The 19097-nt window shown below is 38.3% G+C and overlaps 1 protein-coding gene across 1 annotated transcript in view; it reads left to right on the forward strand.

Annotated features, from left to right (window-relative positions):
* Positions 1-12955, forward strand: part of abtb3a (ankyrin repeat and BTB domain containing 3a) — a 257524-nt gene extending 244569 nt beyond the window's left edge. Inside the window, exons 11-17 of the mRNA XM_084710907.1 lie at positions 1855-2033; positions 2306-2411; positions 6546-6648; positions 6746-6827; positions 8372-8440; positions 8547-8660; positions 9967-12955. Of these exons, the coding sequence (XP_084567033.1) occupies positions 1855-2033; positions 2306-2411; positions 6546-6648; positions 6746-6827; positions 8372-8440; positions 8547-8660; positions 9967-10197 (884 nt within the window). The 3' untranslated portion in view covers positions 10198-12955. The remainder of the gene's footprint in view (positions 1-1854; positions 2034-2305; positions 2412-6545; positions 6649-6745; positions 6828-8371; positions 8441-8546; positions 8661-9966) is intronic.
* Positions 12956-19097: the final 6142 nt, after the last annotated feature.

Consider the following 19097-nt stretch of genomic DNA (forward strand, 5'->3'; position numbering starts at 1 on the left):
CATTGCTGTTGCTATCTTCCAGCTTGGTTAGTGACCATTGTGAGACACTTTAAGTCCATTAAATAGGGAATAATAATTCTCACTATACATTCAGACGCCTCTTCAAAATGGCACACTCCCTCTGTAGTGGACTGTGTAGTGGGTAGTGAGTGATTTCAGACGCAGCCTGTTTTCTTCCTTTTTCCAGTCTTTGTGCTAAGCTAATCTAATCATCTCCTGGCTTTAGCTTCATATTTAACGGACAATTATGAGAGCGGTATCAATCTTATCATCTAACGTAGCCCTAAGGAGCTTAAAGTAAAGAAACTCGCCTTCAGAATTTATAATTTATCCTCATAGTATGGGTATCTCTTTCCTCAGTATAATGAAATAACAACCGTAGAAGAGAAAAAAAAAACTTCCCAACAAGAAAGCCAATAAAAGTATTTCCTGAAAATTACTTTAAGGATTTTTTGTCCATGTTGGCTTAAAGGGGTAGTTCAGATTACTTGAAGTGGAGTTGTATGAGGTGCTTATCTATAGTCGGTGTATTAGCTACATAGATGGTAGTCGACACATCCACAGTTTGGAGAAGCAGATTACCACCATTATAGAAGCCAAATATCACTCTCTCCAAACCAACCAAACTCCATAGACAAATCAGTCATTTTACCTCGGAGAACACAGGAGTTGCTGGTCTACTGCTGCCTCTTGTTTGTGTTATTGTGAGACTTTTGTGTTTTAAAAAGTGAGTTTTTATTCACTGAAATCACACAATGACACAAACAAACTAACAGATTGAAGCAGCAGTAGACCAGCAACTCCAGTTTTGTATGAGGTAAAATCACTGATTTTTTCTATGGAGTTTAGTTGGTTTGGGGAGAGTGATATTTAGCTTAGATAACGGCCGTTTCCCATCAGAAAAGGCTGTCAGTTGGCAAAGAATAGCGATGAAAATATTCTAATTATAATGTACACTTAAACTGGTACTGTGACTAAAATACATTTTGTTGTTGACTCTGTCCACAGCAGTTTATTTCTTAGTTTCTTTGTTTTCTTAGTTTCCTTCTGTAGCTAATACACTGAATATCGATAAGTACATCATATAACCACACTTTAAATAATCCAAAATATAACTCTTGTCAGGAGAGCGAATAAACATATTTCAGAAAATGTCGGACTATTCCTTTAAAGACTTCATGTTGGCTTGAAATCAGAAAAAGCGTTTGTCCTAGACCTTGGAAGCAGCAGTTGACCCCTAACCAATCTCACTGAGATTATGTGAAGAGGCCTTGTGGTGAGATTGTTTCATCAACTACTCTTTCCAAAGTCAAGAAAGAACTCGATTTTAGGTTGTTGAATGTCAGAAAATTGCGAAAAATGACCATCACAAGTTCTCAAAACTCAAGGTGACACCTTTAAGTTGCTTGTTTTGTCTCTAAAACCTCCTAGAAAATAATCATATAAAAGAGAAAAGCTGCAAATATTAAAATAAAATTTTGTCTTCAGTGATAAATCGCTTATCAAAATTGGTTGAATTTCTATTCCACTAATCAACTAATCACATAAGCCTCCACTGTCATGTCATAATTTATGTTAATTTCACATACATGCCATTCAGTGCTCATCATACTGCTGCAGCCATTTTTTTAACAGGACATTCTTTAATCATATTCAAGTGCTGCCTTTATTTTCCCGCCGGAGCCTCCGACTCTCCGCTAATCCTAACAGCCACCATGCAATCGCCCTTCAACCCACGCTAACACCATAAAGTGATGGAAACATGGTCGTCGGTTCTGTCGCCCTTGAAACTGCCTCTGAACCGGACCGTCTCTGCCGTGTGTGTATTCACTGTTCTCGTGGTGTCATTCCCAGGCGTTCCCTGGACGCTGCACACTTGGCTCGAGTCCCTGCGTACCTGCTTCATCCAGCACCGCCGGCCGCTCATCCAGGGCCTGCTCAAAGACTTCAGCTGCATCCAGGAGGACGAGTACACAGAGGAGCTCATCACGCACGGCCTGCCGCTCATGTTCCAGATCCTGCGAGCCAGCAAGGTCGCCGGGGCTTTCTTTCATGTTGCATGTAAACAAAATGCTTGTTAGGGGAACATCAGACAAAGTAAAACTGGGAATACAAACCGTCCTGCGCTCATGTGCTCGGGTGACATTAACGCTCACATTTGCATATATTTAGTTGCACTCCAAACCATATTATCATACATTTGCATAAATTTTTGTCCTGGATAGCTCATGAAAAACAGAGGCCAGAAAACTCCTGATCTGTGTGAAAGTTTCTGTCCTCACTTTGTGTTGGTGTGTGTTTGCAGAACGAGGTGATAAGCCAGCAGCTGTCAGTCATTTTCACCCAGTGCTACGGGCCCTTCCCCATCCCTAAGCTGACAGAGATCAAGAAGAAACAGACCTCGCGCTTAGGTAAGAGAGCTGGAGTTAAAAATAGTGAGTGCTCCTCGACTTTATCTTCTGATTTCTGCTTTAAATGAAGCGCAGTGACGAGGAGGTGACAGCAGGGTGAAGCTGAAAGATTCTTGTTTTTCAGAAGGGGATTTTTCTCCAACTTTGATGAGGTCACCAAACTGTGCTTAAAAGGGTAGTTCAGATTAGTTTGGAGAAGCAGGAAAGGAGTATCAGCACAGAAGCTAAGCAATGAACTGCTGTGGACAGGGTCAGCAACAAAAGGTATTTTAGCCACTTAAAAAAGGTCCACCTAAGAAGATCAATATCCATTTAAGTGAGTGCAACATTTAGAATATTTTCACTGCTTTACTTTGCTGTCAGATAGTCTTTTATGGCATGAAACAGCTGTTATATAAGCCAAATAGCACCCTATCCAAACTAACCAAACTCCATAGGCGAAATCAGCAATTTTACTTTGCATAGCACAGGAGTTTCTGGTCTGCCGCGGCCTTGATCTGTTGGTTAGTTTGTGTTATTGTGTGACTTTTGTGAGTCCAAACTAATCTTTTAAAACACCAAAGTCACAATCAAACTAACTGAACAAGGTAGCGGTAAACCAGCAGCTTCTGTGTTCTACAAAGTAAAATTACTGATTTTGTTAATGGAGTTTGGTTGAGCGAGAGAGCGCGATATTTGACATACATCTCCATCATGCATCAGAAATAACGTCAAGAGAAAAGTGGTCTGCACTCTTACTTCTTGCTGCAAAAGCTTAATAATGATAACTTGGATCTTTGTCAGAGTATTTGAACAATGGAAAACCCATATATAGGCCTGTACATGCAATTTAACAGGCTGACAAGCTCTGCAGCTTATGCAAACCACTCAGGGTGATAAACATCCAGAAACCATTAACAGTTCAATAAATTTCATAGAAAAGGGTACTTTTGTGGCAGGAATTACCTTTTCTCTTTAAGCTATTCAGAGAATCAGCCAATCAGTCTGCTAAGGGAGTGGAAATTATAGGGCAGGGAATGGAGGTCAGAAAGGGGAGAAAGAAAAAAAAAACACTTATCTGCAGGTTCTCTGCAAGTTTTTAAAAAGCATTAAATTCAGTTTCCTCAACGAAAGGCCTCAGAAGATATTGAAATGTCTTAAATGAAGTGTTTTTGCATGTGATGGCAGGCTGTCAGGAGACGTTACTGATTTATAAACTCAAAGTGGGATTGTTGTGACAGTGGATTCATGTGCAGGAGGCTTATTTCAGTTGGAAACACAGACCTCCATCGAACAGAGTCGCTGCTGCAGTAACGAGGAAGGAAGAAGCTCTTCATCTCATAATGGACGGTTTTAGCAAAGACTCACATCTTTTTATGTGTGTGTCCATTCAGTGTTGATGGGAAGCAATAAATTCCTCAGTGATGCTATATTGACTGAAAAAGCTACAAAATTTGTTGTTTATCCAGTGATGTCACAGTGATGTCACTGGAGGCAGAACTACAGCTTCAGATTTTCAGTATCCATGAGTGTTAATGTCACTTAAAATTATGTTTTGGCAAACAGACTAATAGCTACATGCTAGAGAGGTAATAGCATGGCAACATGGGCGTGGGTGTCAAAAGCTTGCATGCAATGCATCCTGGTAAATGTAGGCACTGTCAGCACTGCTAGCAGCAATGAGAAATTTATTGCTTTTGTTTATTGAGGGCATTTACCATCAACACTGACTGGAAATCTATATGAAGAGTGTTGAATTTTACCTTTAAGTGGATCTGTAAATGATTTTTAATGATCTTTTTTTATTATTTTTTGATAATACAGGGAAACAGTGACATTTCTCCCTCCAGATCTCCTGATGATCCTTGACCTCCACATCCGTCCCTTCCATGCATGACAGCACATAATTTCCAAAAAGACAAAAAAAAAACAGTATTTAAGTTCCACAAACAAATAAAACCAATGAAAAACAACAAATGAAAGACCAATAATAATAAATAAATAACATCATAGGCATGTAATAAAGGCAAGAAATGAAAAAAAACAAAAAAACATAAAAATAATCTATATAATAGTAAATATATGATCATGAAAAAAGGTATTAAATTATGTTAAGAAGTTTTAAAGCCTCTAAACACCCACAGACGAGGTTTCAGTTGTTCTCTGCTCAGGTTGAAGGAGGCCGCAGCTTTGATGGGAATTTATCGGGTCAAAAAATCTCATCTACCAGTAAGAAAAGTAAAGGTGTGATTTATCTCACCATAACAGGCGCGACAAAGCCACCAGGAGGCTCAGGAAGATGTCAGTTAATTGTAGTCTAGACTCCCACACAGTCCTGATCACAGGTCCAATCAGTCAGGTTAACTGAAAACACCTGTGTGGGTGTTTAGAGGCTTTAAACTTAAGTCGCCGATCGCTGCACAAATCATGTTTTCGCTGAAAGGAAGGTGGTCTAACTTTTTTTTTTTTGGTGATAGCCGGAGAGCTTGTTTTTTAAAAAAAATATTTATGCAGGTTTCATTTGTAAAAACACTTAAACCATGTTTTTTTTTTTTTTTGAGGGGGCACTTCAGGGAGCATCAGTCAAACTGGTGTTGGGTTGGTTTGATGAGACACATTCAGTTTTCTTGAATCATGTATTTTTTATTGTGCACTTCGGGGGAATATCAATCAAACTGCTGCTGGTTTACTCTTCATATTTTATTTTATATTTGCCTTCCTTTGCAGATTTAATGAAGATCAAACACAAAAAGTTGTGTAAATAAAAACAAAACGCAACGATTTGCGACTTATATTCAGCTGAGAACGGTACGAATAACAGATAATTAAAGTTAAAACTGATTGACTTGTTTTTAAATATACACTCACTCTGAATTTGATGCCTGCAACATGTTGAGGCGAAAAACTACGTGTTGTTTAAAGAACAGGTGATGTATCGCAGGTAAACAGGAAACCTGCTGCAGGCGTCAGATTCCTCTCTTTGTGTTGCATTCAACTGAATACAAGTCGAAAAGTTTTTACAAAACACTGCATTCTGTTTTTATTTAGATTTTTATCTAGAACATCCCAACTTTTTTTTGAACTGGGGATTGTAAATTATTATTTCATTAAATTATTTGGATTAAATGTTGAGGCTAACTCTAACCCATAAAGACTTTAAAGGGACAGTTCACCACAAATCAAAACCCAGTTACCAAGATAATCCACAGATCTTATTGTGAGCAGAAAAGAGAATTATCTCAACAAAAAATCGGTAGTTTGTAAAACTTTTTCAAAACTTGAAAATTTTTAAAGCCATTGCAGTCTTGCCTTTAAATTTTGATGTTTTCTCAACTTCCTCTCTCTTTTTTTTTGCAGTGTATATGAAACTGCTCACAAGAGGAAAATATTTTTGATTTTGGGGTGAACTGTCCCTTTAAGTCTTTACACTTTCCGTCTTTTAGTCATTAGTGGTGAATAACTGCCACATTATATAGAGATATTGATGTATTTCAGTTCATAATGTAGTTAAAACACCATCATTCTTATCATTTTTACACATGAAGCAGCAGCGTCTCTGTAATCGTCTCTGACACACAAATCTGACTTTGAACGTTTATCACGATGACGTTCTGCGAGCTGATATTTGTCCTCACACGTCTGTAATGATGCGATGTGATCAGTCTGATCTGGCATTAAAAGACTCTTTGAAGTTGGGAAAGTAACAGAATCCCACATTTCCATTTTTCATCATGTGTTTCTCATAATCAGAGGATGAAAACGCAGGATGTGACCGTGCTGCAGCTCCACCCGGTGGTTAATCTGAATAAAAATGACAAATGGTTTTGTGGTTTTGTGTGTTGAAGGAATTTTTAATGCTTTAAAAACTTTGACAACTAATTAATTTATCAGGACGTTCAGCTCAAAGGAGCGGATATCAAATTCTATTGGCTGCGTTTTGGAATACTAATGAAAAAGGGGAATTGTTGTATTTTGATAAAGTTGCGCTGATAGCTGAGTGATGAATCACTCTGTGAGTAATTAATGACCACATTAGCTTAATCTCTGGATGTTTGCTGTTCTGCATCCGTGGTTTAGGAGACTTGACTAATGAGGCATGGTCTGGATGTTTTTATTGGATCTTGTTGTCATCTTCTTCTTCTTCTTTCGTTCCAGATCCGCACTTCCTTAACAACAAGGAGATGTCTGACGTTACGTTCCTGGTGGAGGGGAAACCGTTTTATGCACATAAAGTTTTGCTGTTCACAGCTTCGCCCAGGTAAAGAAGAATTCTGCTGTTTATTGGTGCATTTTTATTTATTTATTTTCCTTTTTTCTGCTATAATATACCCATGATTCCTTCTGTTTTCATCCAGGTTCAAGTCACTGCTCCAGAACCGACCGGCGGCGGAGAACACCTGTATCGAGATCAGCCACGTCAAGTATAATATTTTCCATGTAAGAACTTTATTACCCTAAAAGCACCAGAAGTCATTAAAGGGACAGTTCACCCCATCTCAATGGTTTTGGAGTGAGTTGCAGAGTTTTGGAGGTTTCACTCCAGTTAGGATCAAAATGTTATCAAAACTGCAATATGGTCTGCTGCAATTTTCAAACCGCGGGGTGTACAATATTTGTTAAAGTTAAAATGTGTGTCAAAATACCATTTTAAACTAAATGTTTTGGTCCTGCAGAGGCGTCCTGGCCAACACATCATTCAGAAAACATCTTTGTTTAGTGCAGATCTCAGAAAAAAAAATAACACACCGCAATCGTTTTGATGTGTTTTCCTCTGGCATATCGTAACTGCAATATCAGTCAAAACAGTTGCAATTAGATATTTCTACAAAATCATTCAGCTCAATCTCCAGTATAATGGAACCAGAAGGCACTCGGCTTTTGGAGCTCAAAGCACCAAAAAATACATTTGAAAAAGTCAACAGCAGTGTCTCTTACAGGAAACCATGACCCCGGTTACTCAAGGTAATTTACAGACCTCGCTGTGAGCAGTTTCATGTAGAAACTACTTTCTTTCTTTGGCAGATTCCACTTGATCTTTTTTCCCTCTGCAGTCGAATCTTCTTTCTCCATGAATCTGCTCTCAGATTTATTTTTTGTTGCTTTGAGCACCACGAGCTGAGTTCTGTTTAGTCCCGTTATATCTGAGAGAAACTGTGCAGCTCTCTGTCCTTTTAAATGGAGGTTTTGTCTTAAAATACAAAGTCACTTATGGCTGCAACTAAAAAAAATTAGGGCCCGATTACGACATATGATGATCAGTGGTGGAAAGTTTTGAAACGAAATAGATTAGATTATTTTTCAACTTATTATAACTTATTAAATTTAATTGCTTTTATAACAAATGTTTTAACATGAAAAAAAACTGTAACTGTAACTTTACACTGTACAGTGTTAGATGTTGTTGAACAAGACGTTCTCTGCGGACGTCACGGCCACCCACCTCGACACGGTCGCGTGGTCGCAGTCATGGCAGACTCGGGTTGCACAGAGCAACACACGTTGATTTGACTGGCAGACGAGATGTGGTGCAAATTCAAACAAAAGAGACGCTCAGAACTGGAGCACATACTGTCCAGTGAACGGAGCCTGTCTCGATACAGAGACGACTCTTTGTGAGTCATTCTGCTCTTGAAGTTGTTCCTCTCAAATCTGTCCAAAAGGCGTAGCTGACCTTCGCTGTCCTGCAGTACGCCAAAAGAAAACAAGGATCCTTTTACCAGCTTATATGTCAATACGTCATCCTAGTTTTGGTTTGTATTTTGTCATTTTTAATATACAAGTTCCTTAGAATTTACTTTAAATTTAGATTATTAATTGTTTCAAAGGGTTTTATGACGCTCTGCTCTTGGATCAGTCAAAAGCAAAGAGGGGTTTGTCTCCCCGGAAGGACAGACTCGATAGATGTCGAGACAGACGTTGAAACGGTGAATTAACTGTGGATATGATGCTGCAGACTGAAGGCTGTCTGCTCTGTGTTTCAGCTGGTCATGCAGTATCTGTACTGCGGAGGCACTGAGTCACTGCACATACGCAACACTGAAGTTATGGAGGTAAGAGAGAGACTTAACCGCGGGCTGCTGAGCGACAACGCGAGCATTATCGTTTCTAATCCCGAGTCCTGTGCCTCATTCTGTGTGGCTGTACTGTTCCCTGCAGCTCCTCTCTGCAGCCAAATTCTTCCAACTAGAGGCCCTTCAGAGACACTGTGAGATCATCTGCTCCAAGAACATCACCACGGAAACCTGCGTAGACCTCTACAAACACGCCAAGGTGACACTCTGCCGCTGACGGAGAACATTTAATCAACTTAGCTGTCAAGTCTTAATCAAATGTCCTTGTTAACCTGCCTTTCCCTGCCGGCCTTGTAATGAACTGTTACATTAGACGCAAACATAATATTAATAAGCAAGTAAAGATAATAAAAGATAAACGTAACCCTATTAAAGATGTATTTGTTTATTCCGCAAATGTTGTTATCATTTGTTTCTTAATTCCTAATTTTTATATTGATTTTAGGTTGTACTGCAAAAACAAAAAAAAAAGTTGAGAAAACTCAAAATTTCAAGGCAACAAACTGCAATACATTTGAGTTTAGAGCCCGACTCAAGTTCTTAAGATTTGAAAAAGTTTTACCAGCTACTGATCTTTTGCTGAGATCATAGAGATAAACTTGAAGCTTTGAATTTCAGAACTCGAAACAGTATATTTTGAAAATATTGAGTAAATTCACTGAAGTGAAAGTAAAAGTTTACAGTTTTCAGGCACTGAAAAACAGACAAAAACCTCCTGTGCACCTCGAGCCCAGCACCAAATGACAGACAAACAAAGTTAGCGATTAGATTGTGAACACAGCCAGATGTCTTTTGGTAAAACAAGGAAGGACCACTGACCTTAAAAGTCTGACTTCCAGAGGAAACTTTGCAAGAACGTGTCAGTAGAAAACCTTTGAGAGAAGCAGCAGAGAAAGCAGCTTGGATGTTGTGGTGAGAATCAGTCATGGGTCAGTCCACCGCTGGCAGACTGAAAATCTTCAGTTTACTACTGGTTTATGTAAGAAACTGCCAAACAACACGCCGTCAGCCTCAGTTGTACTCGTGTTTGGAGCTAATCAGCAAATGTTAGCCTTTCATTATGAGCACGTTAGCATGCTAATGTTAGCATTTAGCACAAAGCGCTGCAATCACAGAGCTGCTAGCTTGTCTGTAAACTCTCAGTCTTTGCAGTGAGCATTTTTCCCTCGAAGATTTAGATACAACTTTGGAGAAATACCTTCAAACTAATCAATATTGTCTCTATTTCAACCTACAACTGGACAAATTGTCAAAGTATTTAGTTTTTATAGAGACCCTGTGTGCTGTGTCAGCTGGGCGCTACACACAGTTTGACACAGAAACGTCGCAAACGCAGCAAAATATCAGAAAATAAGAAAATACAGGCAGAAAGCAGGTTCACCACACACTTCTAGTGAGTCATAAGTGATGAAGAGTCAGCAGGATTATGGGTCTATACATTGTTTTTTTTAGGAAAATCCTGCATAGTATGCCTTTAAAAACTCATCATCTTCTTTCCCCCGTAGTTCCTCGGTGCCTCGGAGCTCACGGCGTTCATCGAGGGCTACTTCCTGAAGAACATGGTGCTGCTGATCGAACTCGACAGCTTCAAGCAGCTGCTGTACGAACCCCAGCCCCCCGAGAGCCCCGTGTCCAGCCCCGGCATCTACTCCGACATCCTCGAGGACCTGGAGAAAACTCTGGCCATACGCATCCGCTCCATCCACCTCTCCACCTCCAAGGGCTCCGTGGTGTGACGCCGTCCTCTCACGGAGGAGCCACAGCATCCATGTAACACCACGGCCCCGTCCACGTGTCCTGGCCCCACCCCGCCGGCTGTCGGATGTTTTAACGTCAGGGATTCCCTTTAATTCTGAGAGTTAATGTTGGCGAACGTGACGAAATCAGAGAGTGGCTTGAACTCTATAGCTCCCGATGATCACTTCACACCCTTACAATAAGAAAAAAACTGTAAAAAAAAAAAACACACACACAACTCGAGCAGTATCACTTAGACCTAATCGTGATTATGAAACTTACCGTATTTCATATAAGATAAATGCATGAAATACACCTTTTTTCGCTTAAAAAAGGTAGAGTAGAATCAATAAAAGCAGCTTTCTCATCATCTGATATGAGACTTTGGTTTACAGACAACACCACTTTTTAAAAGTGGACGCCATTGCAGTATAAAGTTTGACACATGCCAAAATATAATCCTACTATACAACCAATAAAAGTGACTCGTAGCAAACACCAGGACGGGCTTTTAGGTGGACCTCTTTGAACTTTTACATTCTGTCACTTCTATGTTGGATACGTTTCACTGTGTTATATCTACTGTGTGCAGCCGGAGGACAAACTGATCACAGGAACTTCCACCGAGGCCGACACTGCTGCAGCGCTGATTAAACTTAAAGACGGCCCACTCAGTGAAATCTATGCTGACGTATGCTTGAAACACGGATGTCCAACTGGGAAATTAACTCCATGAACACTGTTTTTTTTTTTTTTTTCTTTTTTCTTTTTGTTTTTTTGTTATTTTTGCATGACACCTACTCAACTGAGCTGCCCTGATATTGCTTTTTATGCAGAGCTTACTTCACGGACCACTTTCTCAAGGGGAAGTAACGGGGAAAACGCTGCTTATTAACTTTCTATCCACTGCAAAACTGACTGACTGAGCGGGGATTTTGGAGATGGATTTTGATTGGCAGGGACTTTCTCTTTAAAAGAACAGTGTAAATACGTCCTTAAAGGGATATTTTGGATTATTCTAAATGGGATTGTACGAGGTACTCATCAGTAATCAGTGTATTAGCTGCAGTGGATAGATGTTGGCACAACCCTGTTTGGAGACCAGAGAGGAGCACCAGCACGGAAGCAATGAAATGTATTTTAGCTCGTTAAAAAAAGGTCCACTTAAAAAATCAATATGAGTTCAAGTGCATGTTATATTTAGAATAATGTCAGTGCTTTACCTCAGACAGCCTCATCCGACGAGAAACTGCTGCTATATAAGCTGAATGTCACTCTCTCCAAACCAACCAAACTCCATAGACAAAATCAGTCATTTAAACTAACAAAGCAGAGTTGTTGGTCTACCGCTGCTTTGATCTGCCTACCTATAACTACATGTCTTTTTACTGCCAAAATATTCAAGACATGCATTAAGCGACTAGTTACAAACGTAGAGAGATATTTAGACCATCAGGGGACATATACACAAATCTATTATTTTGTAATTTATTCACATATATGCAGTAATCTTAGTCAGCAGTTCTCTGGCAGCAGCACAGTCTAAAAAGATCAAATCAAAACTTAGTGCTCGCTATATTTAGACTATTGCACCACCTTGTTTTGCCATCAGACACCCCTTTCCGATGAGAAACGGCTGTCATATAAGCCAAATATCGCTTTTTCCAAACCAACCAAACTCCACTGGTGAAATCAGTCATTTTAATTCACAAAACATGGGAGTTGCTGGTCTGCTGCTGCTCAATCTGTTAGTTTGTGTGACTTTGGAGAATCCAAACTAACCTTTTACAACACCAAAGTCACACAGTAACACAAACAAACTAACTGAACAAGGCAGCAGTTAACCAGCAACTCCTGTTTTCTGTGAAGTAAAATTGCTGATTTTTCAATGAAGTTTGGTTGGTTTGTAGAGAGCGATATTCACTTATGTAACAGCGGTCTCCTGTCGGAAAAGGCTGTCAGACAGCAAAGTAAAGCAGTGAAAATATTCTAAATTTAGTGTACACTTGAACTGATATTGATTTTTTAAGTGGCTAAGATACATTTTGTTGCTGACCCTGTCCACAGCAGTTCATTGATTAGCTTCTGTACCGGTACGCCTCTGCTGCTCCAAACTGAAGACGTGCTAACCGCCCTCTACTGTTGGTAGTAAGTATTAATAAGTACCTCATACAACCCCACTTCAAATAATCCAAACTGTTCCTTTAAAGTCATCGTGCTGGTCGTTCTTTTTTTTTTTTGTAAACTGATGTACAGTATTCTCCTACACTCGCTTGGCTGACAACACCAGTCTCATTGAATGTGCTCCCCAGTTTGTTCCTGCTGTATGTGTCTGTTTATGCAAAAGTTGCATGTTTAACCTGTTTGTTTGACTCCTCCGTTCCGCTTTAGGTGTGCTTTCTGTGTAGATCGGTAGGGCTGAGCAGGGTGTTGATTGTTCCAGCTGAACGACGTTCCCTTCGATTATTTTTGCTCTTTCTGACACATTCCAGACGATCAGGGTAGAACCACGAGATGCATCTTAAAAGTCGCTTTTTCTTTTAGGTTTCGCCTCAGATGAATTTCTCAGTAGCGTCAATTCTGTGAAACAGAAGGTGAATTTCCACACGCTAACGAGTTTATTAGAGACACGACAGCAGCTGTGTTTGCATCAACTTATTTTAATGCACATTTTGACGTGTCGCATCAGAAAAAGTTGATGGAAACAACAGAATTAAAAAAGTTTTTATGCTCACTTTAAGTAGTTTTTAACCTTTTTCTCTATAAGCAACATCTGACTCAGAACTTGTCCAGTTGTACAGGAATTCTAGACGACCTCTTCTTTCGACTGGTTTGTTCTCTTTCTTCTTTGAGGTTTAATGACAAGTAACTGCTTTTGTTTCTGGTTCGTGACCTCCACTTCTTCTCGTTTATGAACGTAGTCTACACCGACAACTTCTGACAAAACTACACTTTGCATAACCTGGTTTATTTGCTCCAAACCAGTGGATGGAAACGCATCAAGTAATTTGGATTTTCTTGCAAAATTTCAAGTTTGCTTCAAATTTGCATGCAATAAATGCTGCAGATGAAAACATCAGATTCATGTTGACCAGTAAGGAGACTGTAAGATGAAAAAACATAAAGTACATTCTACATTTCCACCTCGATTTCCAGATCGTTTTCATACATTTGAGATTTTTTGTTGTGACCCTTTATTCTGAAATGGTAGAATGTCATCCAACTGGAGAATTAGTGCCACCAGCTGTTTATCTTGATATTCGTGTAATGGTAGTTTGAGGAAACGTGCATTAATTTGCATTTTCTTCTGCCCAGATTTGTGCAAAATCTGCACTTAATTTGGATGAAACTACAGTTGGAGAGCTTCTATTCAAAAAGCATGAAACTTTCCCAGTTCTCTCATCAGTAAAAAAAGATTAAGAACTGTGTTAGAAAATGTCTGTTTTGTTTGATAGAAAGTTGAAGGTCAAGGTAGGCGTTAACTACGACTCCCAAGATGCATTTTAGCAATAAACATACAATAACAAGGCTTGATTTTCTGTTTGCTTACGATGGATGGAAGTTAAAGTTTACTGAGTTGGAAAACAATCTGCAGCTTAAACGAATCACTATTCAATCTGGCTCAGTTTTGGATTAATTCAGCAACTATAGCTGCGTTTTGTTTTTTGTTTTTTTTTTCAACAACAAAGCATTTTTAATTTGCTCCCACTCTGATTTGCGCCTTTGTCTTCTCCACAGCGATGGTGACAGAGGCTAATGAGTGCCGTAGACTCTGGAGCTGTCCACTACAGTAAACATGAGCTGTCATCTGTCTGCGCTCAGTCAATGTGACATGTATTCTGCTGCACGGAGGACTGCGGGTCAAAAGAGCCAGAAAAGCATGCAGCAAAATGTCACCGGATGCACTCGGACATCCTGGTATTTTTGGCACACTGCACTAAACATACTACTGACTGTACTGGGACATACTGAGTCTTTATCTGGCATACTAAGGAGTAGTTTAAAGTTGAAATACTGTTTCTATGTTGAGTAGCAGCAGGAAAAAAAAACTGAAGTGCAAATACAGAGGGCCTTCATCAGTCATCAAATTCACAGTGTTAAGCAAACAAACAAACCTTTATACTTCAACTTAAAAAAGGGATTAAATCTCAAAGTCCAGAAATAATTGCCACATCAATAATTGCTTTTAAATCATTCTTAAAAGGAGATAAACAATATGTGTCCACAAAAACTGGGAGGGAAGGGAAATATTGAATGGTCAATGCAAAATAAGCACACACCAGACTCTGCAAAACGTGCAACAACAAAAACACACAACATATTTAGTTAAAATCATAATAATTTCACAAATACTGTAGCTAGAGACCATTGGTTGTTACAGCCTGCGGCTTTAGTACAAAGACGTGTTGTTTCATGTGAATTTGATGCAGGATGAGGGTGAACAAAATGTTGTGTCTCTAATTAACTCAGAGCCTGCGGATATTCAACCTTTTGTTCCACATGATTGCGTTTTCCTACGCACTTGTTCACCAGGTGTGCATTACATGAATCTGATCAGTTCTAAAAGGACCAAAATGACAAACCGGACACTCATTATTCAAGAGCAGCCTCGGGGTTATCAGCCCTGCTGTTCAAACGACGCACGCTCGCTCAAAAAGGGTCAAAACTTAATGCGGTTCAACGATATTTGAATAAAACCCAGTTGACTCGACCCTTTCAGTTCGATTTAGGAGGAAACCAGAGGACGTAGAGTATTTTATGAATGTACCGATGCAACGAAAGGTGAATATTTAAAGGATGTGCAATGTCGTCCAGCAGAAAACCAAAAGAAAGATGCTTCCCTGTGTTTCTAACGGCTTACAATGCAAATGTCTCCTCATACGTCGTGATGTTTCTGCATAAATCCGACTCTACCTTCAGATAAGAGACAAATCTTAATATTGTAGCACTCTAAAAAAAATCACTTATTAAATATTTGTTATGGGCCAAAAGAAAACATTTTAAGAGGATATAACGTATAGGCTTATAAGAGTTGGTTTTAAGTTCTGTAAATAGTTACAGAAAAGGAAATATACAGTAGATATTATCCTACGACTTTATTTTCTTACCTACATACATAGCACTATATATTTTATTTTACATTCCACAGCTATTTTGTTTTACAAAAGTGAAAAAGATTATATAAAAAGATGCTTTAAAGTTTTGAAATTAAGCAATATTTCCATAAGACTGTATTACTCTGAGTAGTACAATGAATAATATGCCACAGGATACGGAGTTAAAGTATAAATGTGAACTGAAAGACACATAAACAGACAAACGAGTGACTGAAAAAAGCCTGGATTTACTTTTTTTTCTTTGTTTATATTTTGTGACATCACATGGTGTATTTTCTTTTACATGTATATCACTCATTTTAGAAGAATATTTCGGTAACACTTTATTTTAAGGTGTGTACATAAGACTGTCATTACACTGTCGTAACCATGTCATGAACATGAATGAGTCTTTATGATTGTTTATGACTTTTGTCATTAAGTTGAATTTGGTCAGTTATGTCATTTTTAATGCAAAGTTCATATAGTTCAAGATGTGTTTGTTATGACAACTTTACATTAACCAAGATAAAAAAAAATTTGTTATGACCACTTGACATTAAACAAGACAACATAACCTTTCAATGTCTTTGTTATGACAACTGGACATTAATCTAGCGAATAATGTCCACTTGACATGTCCAACTGACTTGGGTAATGTCAAGTTGTCATAACAGAGACACTTTTGTCCAGGATAATGTCAAGTTGTATTAACAAAGATATTTTGTCTTGGTTAATGTAAAGTTGTCATAACAAAGACACTGGCTTGATTAATGTCAAGATGTCATAAGAAAGACATTAATGGCTTGATTAATGTCAAGTTGTCATAACAACGACATTGCAAACAGTGTCAACTTGATGTTAAAAATGACACAATTGACCAAATGACACTTAACAATAGTCATAAATATTTGTAAAGACTCCTTCATGTTTATGACAGGTGTCATGACATGGTTATGACAGTCTTATGCTCACCCCGTCAAATAAATTGTTACCAATCTTTCTAACTTATAGGCTGCCAGTCTGTTGATTTTACCCTGATTTTAGTTTTAACGGAGCTGATAATTTATTTAGACTGACTCTGGTTGGAATAATTCATCTTTACAACATGTTTATCTTTATACTGAATCATTTTTCACTCCCACATTTGAATTAAAACCTGCTATTTAACGGTGAAATGTAACTTAAAGATGCAAACCATTTTGTCTCCACAGAGGTAAAAAGGTTCATAAATGATGTCAAGCACTTTTTGTGCCAGTGTTACTGTAGCCTCACTCAAAAGCATTAGTATTTCAACCGTGAGCTTAAGTTTAAGTCTTGTTGTGATCCAGCAGCAGCTGAATATGGCGTTAGAAATAAGAGAATAAGCCAAAATACTTTTAGCTTATCTCTGTTTTTTTTACTATTAGTCTTAATGTTATGCCATTAGCAAAAGACTAACTTTAGCTTGCCCCTGTACTGGCGCTTTTGATTCAAACTGGGTCAAAGCTGTAGAGTAAATGTCGGTTCGCATGGCTCTTCTTGTTTAATGTTGTTGAGAATGTGCTTCGTACACCAGCTTTGTCCCGACGAGACTCTCCCATTAATTTGTCTGAGCATTTATTTGCCTGCGTATTTGTTCCTGGTAATAAACAACATTTCTCCTAGATGCAGTGGAAACATGCATGGGATATTCACTAGATTTCGAAATCCACGGGGAGGGATGAACTTTTGCTATTACTTTTCCTTTGATGAGAACATGTATATTGTACAAAATATATATATATATGAAATATAAATTATACATGGTGTGAGAAGCAGGGATGTGGTGGAGTATAACAACAAACAGGAATGTTACACTCGTGCTACAGTTTCTGTGGTTCCATGACATGCTTTTGTGGACAGCTAATAAACGACCAGAGTTTAAACCGTACGAAGGTCACTTTTTGCTTCATTATGTCTGCCGAGGAGGTTATGTTTCTGGTGCTGTTTGTTTGTCTGTTTGTCCCGAGGATTACAGAAAAAGCGCTGACACGATTTTCATGAATTTTGGTGGGAGGGTGCAGCACGGGCGAAGGAAGAGCCCATTAAACTTTGGAGCGGATCTGAATCATGGGGTGGAAATAGAAATTATTTTTCACTTGCATTAACATTGTGAGATACTTTTCTGAAATTTTTTTCTACAAATGACCTTTCATCCAGTGTCAATACCAATACTTTCTTTTATGACTTCATATTTCCAACATTAATGACATTCCCATCAGCCTTAGCTGCAGTTTTTGTGTTTGCCGGCATAGTGTTACTTTGCATGTTGGCAAACTTTGACAGGCTGCAGTGAAATAATCAATTTAATGATGAATAATGCATGAGTACTTTTTAAAAAAAAGATTCACCATTAAGATCAAAGACTGTATTTTGAGGTTAAAAAGGGATGGCCTATTTGTTTTCTTTTATAAGTCTTTGAAAATTTACTCAAGTGCACAAGTACAGAACTTGGAGCGATTTCTACTGGCAGCAAAACACCATGTTTTATAAATTATTTTTGAGTTACTTGTTTTTGATGTTTTGAAACACCCTTAGACCAACGGTTAGCCCACGCTTAAGTTCAAAAACTAATTTTGGACCACAACTTTCATCAGTATTTTATTTCTCTCTTTGATGTGAGCATAAAAGCTCACAGAGCAGCTGGCGCGGAAACTTCAAGACAATGCACTACAATAGATTTTTGAGTTTTGCACCCAACTCAAATGCTAAAGTTTTTAAATAAACTCTATCTCTATCTTTACTGGAGGTAATTTACTTTTCTTCTTCAGATAAACTTGAAAGTTTGAGTTCAGAGCTGCAAAACGTATTTGTCTTTTTTATTGCCTGAAGTTTTAATTGAAAATATTTACAATTACTTTCACTTAAATTAAATAAATATAAATAAACAAAAATCTGCAATCACAATAATAGCAATGTAACAGGTTGCAGCTAATAATCAGCAACATTTATTCATTTCAAAGGCATATGCTTTGATTATTTGTAAGAACTATATATATACTGTATATTAACACGAAACATTAGGGACAATACACATCAACACAGGAATAAAAGAGAAAACAAAGCAGTGTTAGTTTAGAATATCTTTATTCTTTAACAAGGACACTGCAGCATCCCCTGAATATAAATGTGACAAATCTGGCCCCTGTTCAGCAGCAGGGTGTTTTATCGATCCTTTAACTTCGACCGAGCAGATGACTCAAGGTACTAAAAGTCATGACAGCTCCCTCACAAAGCCAATGGACTGTCTGCAGTCAGACTGATGAAGAAATACAAGGTCATAAAAAGTCTGGAGCAGAGGTTGGCTCCCATTCCTTTTTTTTTTTTTTTTTTTTTTTTTTGGTGGGGAGGAGATTCCTTTCTGCACCAAAGAGGGAACTGGCCGACCACCATCATCCCATCATCGAAGAATTATACCACTGTATATGTGAATAGATAAATCAGATTTACGGTTGGGGCATTTAGAATTATTCTGTTCTTTACACCACAGTAAATTCATACGTCTGTTCTGGGGACTGTTGCAGAGATTTTCAACCAGCTCATCATGGTATTATAATTATTTAGAGCTGCAATGATTATTAAATTAATTGCCAGCTATTTTGATAATCAATTACTTATTTTGTTTAAGTTTATGAATATTTTTGGAGTTGTGGGCAAAACAAGACATTTGATGATGTCATGTTGGGCTTTGGGAAACACTGACTGACATTTTCTGACATTTCATAGACCAAACAATTAATTGATTAATCAAGAAAATAATTGACCGATTAATAGACAATGAA

Source organism: Lutjanus erythropterus, chromosome 22 (genome assembly GCF_056507025.1).
Source record: "Lutjanus erythropterus isolate fLutEry1 chromosome 22, fLutEry1.hap2, whole genome shotgun sequence".
Taxonomy (NCBI): Eukaryota; Metazoa; Chordata; class Actinopteri; order Lutjaniformes; family Lutjanidae; genus Lutjanus; species Lutjanus erythropterus.